General features: G+C 43.2%; 1 protein-coding gene across 1 annotated transcript in view; it reads left to right on the top strand.

The window, feature by feature from the left end:
* Positions 1 to 1,796: 1,796 nt before the first annotated feature.
* The window catches only part of LOC136863997 (sodium-dependent nutrient amino acid transporter 1), a 463,829-nt gene continuing 450,967 nt past the window's right edge, over positions 1,797 to 14,658 (top strand). Inside the window, exon 1 of the mRNA XM_067140491.2 lies at positions 1,797 to 1,900. Coding sequence (XP_066996592.2) covers positions 1,865 to 1,900 — 36 coding nt within the window. The 5' untranslated portion in view covers positions 1,797 to 1,864. The remainder of the gene's footprint in view (positions 1,901 to 14,658) is intronic.

Raw genomic sequence — 14,658 nt, 5'->3', positions numbered from 1 at the left:
ATTATTATTATTATTATTATTATTATTATTATTATTATTATTATTGGAAAGAAAACGAGAAATACAGTGGCCAGCGACGATGCCACTCGGATAAAACGCCTCTTTCTTCTCCTAATGCGAGGGGTTACATAAATGAAACACTGAGGCGAAAGGACCTTGGTTCAGTCCAATATGCATCTGAAAGCTGGACGACTTTTTCCCTCCAGACAGCATTGATACTTGTGATTCTGTAGTGTACATTCTTGTAAGGTTAACTAGTTTCTTTGGTGTCGAAAGCATGCCATTATTCTGTATAGAATTTTTCTGTGGACACTATCGCATGCTTTTCAGGTGTCTTTTAAGCAAAGAACTCACGTTTGATAGTGTGCGACGTTAAACCACTAGCAAAAGAGAACCTCACATGTAATACGTATACAGAACCAGAGGCGTGCGCAAGGATTAGGGGGCGGGAGAGAGTTCGGTGTCTACCCTCCAGCCAGATTATTTGAACTTCTATTACTTTCATTGAAACGTGAAACGATTTATGATAAATATTATTAATTGAATCTCTGTGTTAATTTCTCATATTCAAAGTAACACCTGCGGCCAGAAATAATACTACCCTAATACACAGATAATGACAGTCAAAGTAAATCCATCTCACTAAAGGCCATGAAGGATGAAGGAGTTGAAGGTAAAGGCTTCCACTTTCCGTAACCTCTGCAATTGGTGGGTGAGTGGTTAGCCATATGCCCGGCCGCCTTTGCTCCCAGGAATTTACCCTGTGGTCACTTTTGGTGCAGGCTGAGTGAACCTTAGGGCCATACTGCTCCAGAAGTGGAAATCTTGTTAATTAATTTTTTCAACTTCCTGACGTGAATAGAACCCATGTCCTTCCGGGTGAACCAATCATGTATTTACTGCCTCGGCAAGGCAGCCCCTCTAATAATGACAGGAAGAAGAAGAAGAAGAAGAAGAAGAAGAAGAAGAAGAAGAAGAAGAAGAAGAAGAAGGGCACTTTCAAACATACGAGTAATAATGTTATTGGTTTTACGTTCCACTGACTACTTTTACGGTTTTCAGAGACGCCAAGGTGCCGGAATTTAGTCCCGCAGGAGCTCTTTAACGTGCCAGTAAATCTACCGACACGAGGCTGACGTATTTGAGCGCCTTCAAATACCACCGGACTGAGCCAGGATCGGACCTGCCAAGTTGGGGCCAGAAGGCCAGTGCCTCAACCGTCTAACCCGCACAGCTGAGTTACCGTGGCCGTACTGAAGGAATGTGTGCGTGGAGTATTTACGCACTCCTACAGTATACACATCCGCAAAGGAAAATGAGCCCGACGAAAATTGTTCTGCATATTCTACGTGGCTGGGAGGCGTGACCATTGTTAAGGAGATACGAGGTATTAGAACTAGGCCGTCGATATATTACGCAATAAACATCCCTTTCTCGCTTAAACTAACGGCTAAGTAATTATTGCAGTCGAAGGATGCACCGATCTTGGAACCGACCGTCAAACATTACAGACATGGCCCACTGAATGGGAGTAGAAGTATTAGTAAACCTGTGCAAAATACCGAAAAACACCATTTAATTGCATTTTAATAACCATTCATTCACTCTCTCTTGGCGGAATTCTGCATACACCACTCTGCACAGGACTGGTGGTCGCAATGGCCCAGCATCAACAGCAGGAGCACCCTCTGAGCGGAAGCCAGTTTCCTCTACCTAATTGTTTATTATTGGCGTAGGCTATGTATATACTGCCGATAAGCTAGGCCGATACTTTATCAGTGTGTGAGAGAGACAGCGGCTAGCAGGTGAGGCTCGCAGACAGCTGTTCCAAGTTCTACTCCCCTTCAGTCCGCAGTCAGCCACCATGAAGTGGAGGTCTCGAGGAGATCGCAGTGAAGAGGTAAGTCATGTTGAAGTTATTACGAGAACACTTCTGTATAAAAGTGTGGTGGTTTCAAGTGTGCAATTATGTGACGAAAATGATACACGACCCATGGATGAATGTTTCGTAATGACTTGTGTGTGAATAGTGCTCTGCGCTAAGGAATTTTTTGGAGAGGCCGTTAAGAGCTGTCAGATCCAAGGAAGAATCTGAACACAACTGTTTGTTCCTGGCTTCATCGTTTCCTAGGATATTACTTTTACTTCCTGCGAAACGTGTGTTGTTATTCCATAGAAAGTACCTGATAATAATCAGAAGACGTTCTCCTCTCCATTTGTGAAGTATGTTAGAAATGTTACTCCTCAAAGTACTGTACACGCGTTATATTCATATTCTGTGTCTGAGAAATAGATTTGTTTTGTATAAGAACTATCTAGTTCACCGGCTACTCTTAATTATGGTTTACAATATAACTCGGACAGCATTTTCCGCTTCACTTTTGTTGATGTGGACAACTCTGCCTCTTCGAACCTACAATACGTTACTATCAAGAGGCTGAGTGCTCTCCGTACAAAGACGATGGTTCAAAATTCTACGCTGTGTAATATGATTGAAGTGACATCCTCAATGGCGTTTTCCATATCTTGACAGTAACTTAGAATAATCTAAGATAACGAGTGGTAGTCTTTAAATCAACTTCGGTAATGTTATGCAAAAAGATAAAATAAAATCTACAAAAGTAATTCTCATCGTAGGTGAACACCATCACTCTGTTATACTCAGCCTTATTGTAAAACCTAATAGATGAGTTTATCGACAGTCGATTGATTACCGAGTGAGTTGGCTTCACGGTACGAGTCGTGCACCTGTAAAGCTTGTATTCTGGAAAAGTTGGGTTCCAACCCCACAGCTGGCAGTCCTGATAATCGTTTCCCGTGGCTTCCCTTGTTCACACCAGGTAAATGGTGGACCGTATTAGCCGTTTTCGCTCCAAGTGCCGCCGAAAAAACCTGGGTATTGATTGTTTCATAGCATGAGCTAGAAATGTCGAAATTACCAGCTCAGTGTGCTATAGGAGTGTGTTTGAAACCTGCCAGATAATTTGTGTTATCACGATTTATATCCCGCTATATTTTTTTCGGTGAGTAGTAAAAATGGTTGCAAGTACTACCCCTTGGCTAAATGGTCAGTATACTGGCATTCGGTTAAGGGGGCCCCTGGCTCGATTACCGGCCGAGTTGAGGACTTTAACTGCGTGCGGTTAATTTGTCTGGTGCCAAACTGAGTGGCTCAGACGGTTGAGGCGCTGGCCTTCTGACCCCAACTCGGCAGGTTCGATCCGGTGGTATTTGAAGGTGCTCAAATACGTCGGCCTCATGTCGGAAGATTTACTGGCACGTAAGAGAACTCCTGTGGAACAAAATTCCGACACCTCGGCGTCTCTGAAAACCGAAAAAGTAGTTAGTGTGACGTAAAGCTAATTACAATATTAAGTTAAAAACCTTCTCTGGTCAGGGGACAGGGTGTTTGTGTTCATCTTTATACACATACAACACACCATACTACCAATCACTACGGAAGTACATACCGTAATAGTAAATACACCCCCTATATCCGGTCGGCGTTGGAAGGGCATACGGCCGTAAAACTGCGCCAAATCTACAAGTGCCGATCCCAGTAAGTTGGGAAAAAAGGTCAGGAAGTAGAAGAAGAATAAAAATGATTTCAAAATATTTTGAGAGGTGCCCAAGGTTTTTTTTCTGGTTGTTTAAAGTCGCACTAACACAACAAAGGTTTTTGGCGTCGGAAGGATCCGAAAGGGCTAGGAATGGGAAGGTAGCGGAAGTGGCCTTAATTAAGGTATAGGTTAATCCCAGCATTTGCCTGGTGTGAAAATGGAAAACCACGGAAATCCATCTCCAGGCTGTCGAAAGTGTGGTTCGAAACTACTATCTTCCGAATACAATCTCACAGCAAAAATGACCCAAACCACGGAGTAATAAATTATTACAGAAATGAAGTTCACTTGTACAAAAGTGCAGACCTAAGTGGCGTGGTCGATTAGTCATTGTCCTATTTCCAGATAGCGGGTTCGATCCTGGATGAATTCGGTGATATTTTGGGTGTTTAAATATGATAAATTGTGTTGTTCATTTCTGGCACGTTAAATGACTCACGTATGGTACACAATCTTCCTCTATTGAAATCAACAGTGACTTCCAACATTCTTAGTCCGGTTTCCAACCGACAGCATATAAGTATTGTAAATATTGCTTTTCTCTGTATTAGTTTTCAAGTCCGAAGATATTGGATTACAAAACCATCTACCATTTCACCAACTCTCACCGCAGCCTGATAGCTCGAGTTAACATACTAGAAAATAAAACAAGACTACATGCACCCTTCTCCTGTATTCCCGGTTTACATTTACAACATATTAGTTTTAGAAGTATTAAAGGCCGATTATTATTTGAATACAATAAATTCACTAATTTTATACTATTATTACAGAAAATGTTAATAGGTGCATTCTATTCTTGATTGTCGTCTGTCATGAAGTCTTTTTTTTTTTTTTTTTTTTTTTTTTGCTATTGGCTTTACGTCGCACCGTCACAGATAGGTCTTATGGCGACGATGGGATAGGGAAGGCCTGGGAGTTGGAAGGAAGCGGCCGTGGCCTTAATTAAGGTACAGCCCCAGCATTTGCCTGGTGTGAAAATGGGAAACCAAGGAAAACCATCTTCAGGGCTGCCGACAATGGGATTCGAACCCACTACCTCCCGGATACAAGCTCACAGGTCACGAAGTCTTCAGATATATGTGTTATATGTATATATATATATTACAAATTGCTTTACGTCGCACCGACACAGTTAGGTCTTGAAGCGACGATGGGATAGGGAAAGGTTAGGAGTGGGAAGGAAGTGGCCGAGGCCGTAATTAAGGTACACCCCCAGTATTTGTCTGGTGTGAAAATGGGAAACAACGGAAAAACCATCTTCAGGGCTGCCGACAGTGGGATTCGAAACAATTGTCTCCCGAATACTGGATACTGGCCGCACTTAAGTGACTGCAGCTATCGAGCTCGGTCAGATATAATAATAATAATAATAATAATAATAATAATAATAATAATAATAATAATAATAATAATAATAGCAGTTACAAACACTGGAACTGCTGACCTCAGAGACGCCGTGCAGTCGTGGTCGGGTTTTTTTTTTTTTTTTTCGATATAACGGGTTGGATCCCAGTTGTCATCGGTGGTATTTGAGGGCATTTAAATGCGGCAAACCTGTGTCATTGGTTCCCAATGTGTTAGGCTTTAAGAATGCCAAATATGACCTAACTGTATCTTTAGCTTCCCTAACATTGCTCTCTCGTTACAAGTCCAAGAATTTTGTAGCTGTGTCTTGACACAGTAGAAGGTTCAAGCACATTTTCTAGATCGTTGTTTTGCAGACTATGGAATAAGATAAATGAATATATTACCGAGAACTATCCATGACGAAAGTAAACTAACAATGGCGTACAGTGGTAAGCAGCTTCAAAACAAGGGAAGTATGCATATTGTCCGACTCGTTGGCTTAATGGTCACCGTGCGAGATGGCCGTGCGGCAGGGGCGCGCAGCTGTGAGCTTGCATCCGGGAGATAGTGGGTTCGAACCCCACTGTCGGTAGTCCTGAAGATGGGTTTCCGTGGTTTCCCATTTTCACACAAGACAAATGCTGGGGCTGTACCTTAATTAAGGCCATGGCCGCTTCCTTCCCACTCCTAGGCCTTTCCAATCCCATCGCTGCCATAAGACCTATCTGTGTCGGTGCGACGTAAAGCAAATTAAAAAAGACTTAATGGTCAGTGTACTGCCCTTTGGTTCAGAGGGCCTCGGGTTCGATTCACGGCCGGGTTAGGGATTTTAATCGCTTCAGATTAACTCTTCTGGTTCGGGGACTGGGTGTTTGTGCCTGTCCAAACACTCTCCTCTTCATAATCAGACAACACACCACACTACCAATAACCATAAAAACATGCAATAGAGATTTCATCATTCCATCTAGGGTTGGCGTCAACATGGGCGTCCAGCCATAAAACAGGACTTCCACATGTGCGACTTAGTTCGCACCCGTGACCCCACAGGTGTGGGAAAAAGCAGTAGAATAAGAAGATATATTTTTTACGGCTTGCTTTACGTCGTACCTACATAAATAGGGCTTATGGCGACGATGGGATAGGAAAAGGTTAGGAGTGGGAAGGAAGTGGCCTTGGCCTTAATTAAGGTACAGCCCCAGCATTTGCCTTGTGTGAAAATGTGAAACCACGGAAAACCATCTTCAGGGCTGCCGACAGTGGGGTTCGAACCCACCATCTCCCGAATGCAAGCTCAAAGCTTCGCGACGCTAACCGCACCGCCAACTTGCTCGGTAGAGGAAGTATATATATCAGATCTATGCATTTCCACACACAATAGCTCGGGAAATTTTGTAGGGGAATGTGCATGATCGGCCGACACTAGAAAGGTTCAAGATCTGCTGTTGGACAAAACTAACCTGATGCTCTTAAAATCCCTACTAATTGAATGAATGGGTGTTAGAACTAACAGCATTGTCAAACACTATTAAGAACTAGATGTTTTATCATTTTATACTGATTGAATTAGAATAGTCCGCCTGTGTGATGTAGTAGTTAATGTGGTAAGCTGCCACCCTCGGAGGCCCGAGTTCGATTCCCGGCTCTGCCACGAAATTTGAAACGTGATACGAGGCCTAGAACGGGGTCCACACAGCTTCGAGTGGTCAACTGAGTAGAGGGAGGGTTCGATTCCCACCTCAGCCATCCTCGCCGTGGTTTTCCGTGGTTTCCCACTTCTTCTCCAGGCAGATGTCGTGATGGTACCTAACTTACGGCCACGACCGCTTCTTTCCCTCTTGCTTGCCTATTCATTCTAATCTCCCCATGCCCCCACAAGGCCCCTGTTCAGCTTAACAGGTGAGGCTGCCTAGGCGAGGTACTGGTCCTCCTTCCCAGTTGTAACCCAGACCGCTCCAGGACACTGCTCTTGAGGCGGTAGAGGTGAGATCCGACGGTAAACGGATTAAGAAAGGAAGAAAATGAAATTAGAATAGCTGTCCTTCCTAGGATGAAATTAGCTATCCTTTCGATGCAACTTTTAAATACAGGAAATATTTAAAGAACTATGTGCTGTAAGACTGCTCAGATTCGTGAAATAACATTATTTTCTTACACAAATAATGTCAGTGGATTACTAATAGAGAAGACACCAAATTTGTTCGAATTGCAAAATTTACAACAAACAGTTATGAAGTCGCTTGCTTTCGCATCACTACCACTAAAGTGTTGTGGAAGTAGAAATCAAGTTCTTCTCTGACGCGATGCCGCAGGCCAGATCATAATGCGTAATACCTCAGGGCATCGTGTCTCACGTAACATGTAGGCGTGGGAATTCTGCATTGGTGAGGGGGGGGGGGGGCGGGAGGGGAGGTCAAGGAGACTACCTTGAAGAGCTTCCATCTACGCGCACGACCTTCGCAAAGATTTTATTCACGTGGGAGCAACCATTGAGCTCTCAGGGAATCGCACGCGTCGACGACTCGGGGGGGAAAGTTTATTCGTTATTCTCTTGCCACCGGTATCTTGCGAATTAAACTACACTCATTAGTTAACCGCTTTTCTAATTTAGGTTCCTGTTACTAACCAGCTCGGAAGTGTTAATATCAACAGCAAAAAGTATAAATAGTGGTCTACGCCAAGTTGTTACAGTAGGATGAGACAGAAAGTAACTTCCTAGTGATTAATGAACAGGGAATCGAGCCTGTAATATTTTCAATAATAATAATAATAATAATAATAATAATAATAATAATAATAATAATAATAATGCCCGGCTGCATGGCTAAATTGTTAGCGTGCTGGCCTTTTGTCTCAGAGGTCCAGGATTCTTTTCCCGCAAGGGTCGGGAAATTTAACCATCACTGTGTAGGGGTAGCGTGCCTGCCTCTCACTCCGAGGCCCCGGGCTCGATTCCCGGCCAGGTCAGGGATTTTTACCTAGACCTGAGGGCTGGTTCGAGGTTCACTCAGCCTACGTGATTAGAATTGAGGATCTATCTGACGGTGAGATAGCGGCCCCGGTCTAGAAAGCCAAGAATAACGACCGAGAGGATTCGTCGTGCTGACCACATGACACCTCGTAATCTGCAGGTCTTCGGGCTGATCAGCGGTTGCTTGGTAGGCCAAGGCCCTTCAAGGGCTGTAGTACCATGGGGTTTCGTATTGGTTAATTCCGCTGGCACGGGGGCTTGGTGTTTGTGTCGTCTTCATCACCATTTCATCCTCATCACGACACGCAGGTCGCCTATGGGAGTCAAATCAACATACCTGCACCTGGCGAGTCGAACATGTCCTCGGACACTCACGGCACTAAAACCATAGGACCGGGCGAGTTGGCCGTGCAGTTAGGAGCGCGCAGCTGTGAGCTCGCATCCGGGAGATAGTCGGTTCGAACCCCACTGTCGGCAGCCCTGAAGATGGTTTTCCGTGGTTTCCCATTTTCATACCAGGTAAATGCTGGAGCTGTACCTTAATTAAGGCCACGGCCGCTTCCTTCCGATTCCTTGGATTTTCCTGTCCCATCGTCGCCATAAGACCTATCTGTGTCGGTGCGACGTAAAGCAAATAGCAAAAAGAAAACCAAAGCCATAGACCATTTGAATAATAACAATACGAAGGCGAAGCATAAGTATAAGGAGGCGATGACGAAGAAGATAGAGAGATTTTGAGAAATATCTCGGGGTCCGATCAACGAGAACGGTAACCACAAAAGACGGCACAGCCACGTAGAAAATATGGTACAATTCGGAAAAGAAGGACCGCTTTTCATAGGCACGTGAGATGAATGAGCCCTGTTGGAATGGCCAATCAGATCTTCACCTACCTTGAGTACAAGAAAACCATTGGGGACCTGGAAAGAGAGTTGAAGAAACTGGGGATCACATACAAAGGCATCCAGAAGCTTAAGAAGAAACTTCAAGTACCCCTGGATTCCAAGAAAAGCCGAAGCTAAAAACAGGAAAGATATGGGCTTAGGAGAGAGACAGGGGTGGGTGGCTGGGGGGTGGGGGGGGGCAACATCGAGAAAGAATGCGGTGCTAGTGGGTAAAACTGCAGCCCTAAGAATGAGACAGTACAAATTATGCGGTCCATACCTGGCTGAAACGAAAGGAAACGAATTGAATGAATTAGAATGATTAATATTAATAACATTTTCATTATAGACTTTTCTGCATTTAAGCGTTCCGTCTGTATGCCTCTTGAATGAACGCAATGCCTTGATAATAATAATAATAATAATAATAATAATAATAATAATAATAATAATAATAATAATAATAATAATAATAATAATAATAATGGTTTTACGTCTCACTAACTACTTTTGTGGTTTTTGGAGACGACGGGGTGCCGGACTTTTGTCCCGCAGGAGTTCTTTTACGTGTTTGTAAATCTACCAACACGGGGCTGACGAATCTGAACACCTTGAAATACCACCGAACTGAGGCAGGGTCGAACCTGCCAACTTGGGCTCAGAAAGCCAACGCCTTAACCGTCTAAGCCACTCAGCCTGGTGACAATCGTACAACACTATGGCACACTATTTCTACACGTCAAAGCTTTAAATTATAAAAATCTTAATCTAACAAACGTCGCATATATATCATATGTTTTTCTTGTCCACAAAGTCCTAGTCCATTATTATGGAGAAAACCTCTTCTCCTCCGTTCCCCTCGCATGACCCTACATACTATTTCATCCATTGAGTTCATTCCTAACATAGCCTTTATCTTTTCGTTGTTGAGTGTCCTCTTGCACGTTCCAGCAATATTTCTTACTACTTTTCTGTCTGCTGCCTCCAGTTCATTAATACGATATTCTGAGACCTCCCAGCTATCAATCCCTTATAATAATAATAATAATAATAATAATAATAATAATAATAATAATAATAATAATAATAATAATAATAATAATAATAATAATAATAAATGGCGTATGGTTTTTAGTGCCGGGATATCCCAGGACGGGTTTGGCTCGCCAGGTGCAGGTCTTTTGATTTGACACCCGTAGGCGACCTGCGCGTCATGATGAGGATGAAATGATGATGGTTAAAATTCCATACCCTGCCGGAAATCGAACCCGGGACCCCTGTGACCAATGGCCAGCACGCTAACCATTTAGCCATGTAGCCGGACATAATAATAATAATAATAATAATAATAATAATAATAATAATAATAATACCGGGCTGAGTGTCTCAGACGGTTTAGGAGCTGGCCTTCTGACCCCAGCTTGGCAGGTTCGACCCTGACTCAGTCCGGTGTTATTCGAAGGTGCTCAAATACGTCAGCCTCGTGTCGGTAGATTTACTGGCACGTAAAAGAAGTCCTGCGCGAATAAATTCTGCCACCTCGGGGTCTCCGAAAACCGTAAAAGTAGTTAGTGGGACGTAAAGCCAATAACATCATTATTGCTAATAATAATAATAATAATAGCTACGTCATTTTCTTTATTTCTTTTTTCTTTCGTTCTGTATTTATTTATTTAGCTTATGGTGCAAGTTACACCGAGCACAGATTGAAGAAGACCGTGATGAAAATAGGATGAATAATTTGCAAAACAAAATAAATATAAAAATTGAAAGAAAACCCAATATAGAATACAATACAGAAAAGAGAAGGAAACCAGGCGAGTTGGTCGTGCGGTTAGGGGCGCGCGGCTGTGAGCTTGAATCCGGGAGATAGCAGGTTCGAACCCTACTGTTGGCAGTCCTGAAGATGATTTTCCGTGGTTTCCCATTTTCACATCAGGAAAATGCTGGGGCTGTTCCTTACTTATGGTCACGGCTGCTTCCTTCACACTCCTAGCCCATCGTCGCCATAGGACCTATCTGTGTCGGTGCGACATAATAGCAAGTTGTAAAAAACAAAATAGAAGTTTTAATCAACTAATAGGCCTACTTCAATAGAAATACCTTCACGCACTTCAAAGAAGAATATAACTGGTCGTTCTCGCTACCAATCTTATTCTTCTTATTCTTCCTCTACCATTTTTCCCCACACCGGTGGGGTCGCGCGTGCGATCTGTGGATTTGGCACTCTGGCAACTATGGGATAGGAAAGGGCTAGGAATGGGAAGGAATCAGCCGTGGCCTTAATTAAGGTACAGCCCCAGCATTTGCCTGGTATGAATAATGGAAACCACGGAAAACCATCTTCATGGCTGCCGACGGTGGGCTCGAACACACTATCTCCCGGATGGCCCTGTTTTACGGCCGGATGTCCTTTCTGACACCAACCCTATATGGAGGGATGCAATCACTATTGCATGCTCCTGTTGTGGTTGTTGGTGTGATGCGTTGCATGAATATGAAGAGAGGAATGTTGGGACAAACACAAATACCCAGTCCCGAGCCAGAAGAATCAACCAGACGCGATTAAAATCTCCGACCCGGCCGGGAATTAAACTCGGGAACCGAAGACCTCAACACTGACCATTCAGCCAAGGAGTCGGACGGTCGTTCTCGCTACCAATCTGTGTGAACAATTTACTACGGATTTTTTTTAGCTGAGACAAATTAGGTTATAGCACTGCACTCCAGTCAAGTAACTACGATGACGTTCTTAAGCATGGCATCATGAGAGTATAATGCCGGCGTGATTCAAGATGCAGCGTACTCTTACTTCTTCCAGCGCTTTTCCGTCTGGCTCCTTGGCGCGATAAATCTACGACTGTTCAGTTAGTCAATTGGTTAGTCCTCGGTGATACAGTGGTTTCTTTCGCCCTGAAGTCACTAGCCCCCGAACATCAACGATTTATTTATTTATTTATTTATTTATTTATTTATTTATTTATTTATTTATTTATTTATTTATTTATTTATTTATATCACTCAAAAATTATTCTCTAAAATTGCTTATATTTTTTATTTGTTTTATGTCGCACCGGCATAGACAGGTCTCATGGTGACGGTTGGGTACCATAAGACTAGGATTGTGAATGAAGTGACCGTGGCCTTAATTAAGCTACAATCCCAACATTTCTCTGATCTGAAATTGGGAAACAACGGAAAACCATCTACAGCATCGTCAACTGTGGAGTTTGAATTCACTATCCAGCAAATGCAATCTCACTACTGCGCGCTCCAAACCCGGAGCCAACTCACTCGGTCTCCCTCTAAATGAATACATCTTGTCCAGGCGGTAATGCGACTCGTGATGACATGCCCGTTGCTCGCTCCGTTGTTGTCTGCTAACTGCGGTGAACAAACGTTATTGACGCCTCGCCCGAGTGCAATAGTATTTTGAATATGTAATACTCCATTTCGTTGGAATACAGAATGTTTATATCATCCAACTACATTTGACTTCTTGTTTCCAACACTAAAAAACTATTAACAAAAGTTATTGCCCTTACTCAGTTTTCCTGCCCTTGTCCTCGGCCACGTTGTCACAATAAATCTTGTGAGTGCGCAGAAATATTACTTTCTCAGGCATATGAAAAATAAATTCTTATACAGTATATCATGTTTGTTGCACTGGTTGGTTCTTCAAAGTACGATCTAAAAATTGTCCATTCTCTGACAACTACTTCCAAAACATCTGGAGTGTCAGAAGGGTATCCATGAGGCGTGCTTTTGTTGATATGATTGCTGCATACAAAAATAACTTATTAGAGGCAAACCATTCAAGAGAAGAATAACCTTAAAGTGAGGCGTTTGCACGCTATTTTAAATCTGTGTGTACAATGTAAGAATCAATTCTTATTGAATATAAAATTAGAATTATAATATAATGTCCTGTTATTCAGATTGTAGCACGTCTTTTGTCATTTTAATGTTTGTGGGCTTTGTAATATTGAGACTATAGCCTCAAAGATACCGGTTTCTCTAATTGTGAACATATGTTCCAACTTGTAGTTTTAACTTGAAAGAATAACTACTAAATAATACTTGATTCAATAACTCATGATAGTGAAACTATTACAAGTCATTAATGAGGATAAACCCTTTGGAAATAAGTGTTGCGTTGAAACTCGACACTTGACGTCAGAACACTTGCATTTCCACTGTAGACGTGGAGTTACTTTATGGTGTCCGGTTGTTGGTGTTGTTTTTGTTGTTGTTGGCAACTTCAACCACCTTGTATATGGGTGGATTAATACATGCTTGCTTTCATCTTTGACAACCGAAGGTCAAATCCCGGTTACTACAGGGTGAAAAATTCTCCTGAAAAATAATGCGGTATATTGCCTTAAATTTGAAAGCCTCCGTGGCTCAGGTGGCAGCGTTTCGGTCTCTCACCGCTGGGTTCCGTAGTTCAAATCCCGGTCACTCCATGAGATATTTGTGCTGGACAAAGCTGAGGCGGGACAGGTTTTTCTCCGGGTACTCCGGTCTTCCCTGTCATCTTTAATTCCAGCAACACTCTCCAGTATCATTTCATTTCATCTGTCAGTCATTAATCATTGCCCCAGAGGAGTGCAACAGGCCTCGGCAGCCGGCACAATTCCTATCCTCGCCGCAAGTTCGGGGGCTTCATTCATTCCATCCCTGACCCGGTCAATGACTGGAAAATAGGTTGTAGTTTTTCCATTGCCTTAAATTACGCAGGAAATTCACATAAAGGCTCCATGAACGCCAGAAACAACTGGAATGAACATACACAGCACTGTAATAATACACTTGTTTCATTATTTCTGATGTAGAGAGGATAATCCCGGTCTTTGGATGTGAGAATTTTGCTGCACAAAGCGGAGGTAAGACAGGTTTTTCACCGGGTACTCCGGTTTTCCCTGCCATCTTTCATTCCAGCAACACTCTCCAATACGGGGCGAGTCGGCCTTGTGGTTAGGGTCGCGCAGCTGTGAGTTTGCACCCGGGAGATAGTGGGTTCGAACCCCACTGTCGGCAGCCCTGAAGATGGTTTTCCGTGGTTTCCCATTTGCACACCAGGAAAATGCTGGGGCTGTACCTTAATTAAAGCCACGGCCGCTTTCTTCCCACTCCTAGGTCTTTCCTGTCCCATCGTCGCCATAAGACCTATCTGTGTCGGTGCGACGTAAAGCAAGTAGCAAACAAAACACTCTCCAATATCATTTCATTTCATCTGTCAGTCATTAATCATTGCCTCATAGGAGTGCGGCTGACTTCGGCAGCCGGTAGAGTTCTTATCATCGCCGCTATATGGGGGCTTCATTCATTCCATTCCTGATCCGGTCGAATAACTAGAAACAGGCTAAGGATTTTCATTTTATGAACTTGAGAGGACATGATCCGTGAGCGACATCCTCATTGGCTCCTCTCCAGGGTGACCGTGGTTCGAATTCAAACAAATACAAGTAGGATTTCTGAAATGAAAATTCTCCTTGAAGTGGACTTCAGGCCCCATGGCTATGGCCACTATACGAACAGTCATGTAAAACAACAAGCTTTCTTCCTTTAAGACACACTAGTCAGGAAATGAAACTAGAAAGAGCCCATTTAGTTTTGCCCCAAATCCATTGAAAATGTTAGTATGACTATGTATTAAGCAGGTATAGTAATTATAATAACGTTGTTGTTTTTACGTCTCTCGGAAACGCCGAGGTGACAGAACTTTGTCCCGCGAGAGTTGTCTTTCGTGCCGGTAAATCTACCGACACGAGGCTGTCTTATTTGAGCATATTCCAATATCATCGGATGAGCTGGGGCTGCAGTCGCCAAC

This window comes from Anabrus simplex, chromosome 2 (genome assembly GCF_040414725.1).
Source record: "Anabrus simplex isolate iqAnaSimp1 chromosome 2, ASM4041472v1, whole genome shotgun sequence".
Taxonomy (NCBI): domain Eukaryota; kingdom Metazoa; phylum Arthropoda; class Insecta; order Orthoptera; family Tettigoniidae; genus Anabrus; species Anabrus simplex.
Note: the sequence above shows the minus strand (reverse complement) of the source record. Positions and strands in the feature narration are given on the sequence as shown.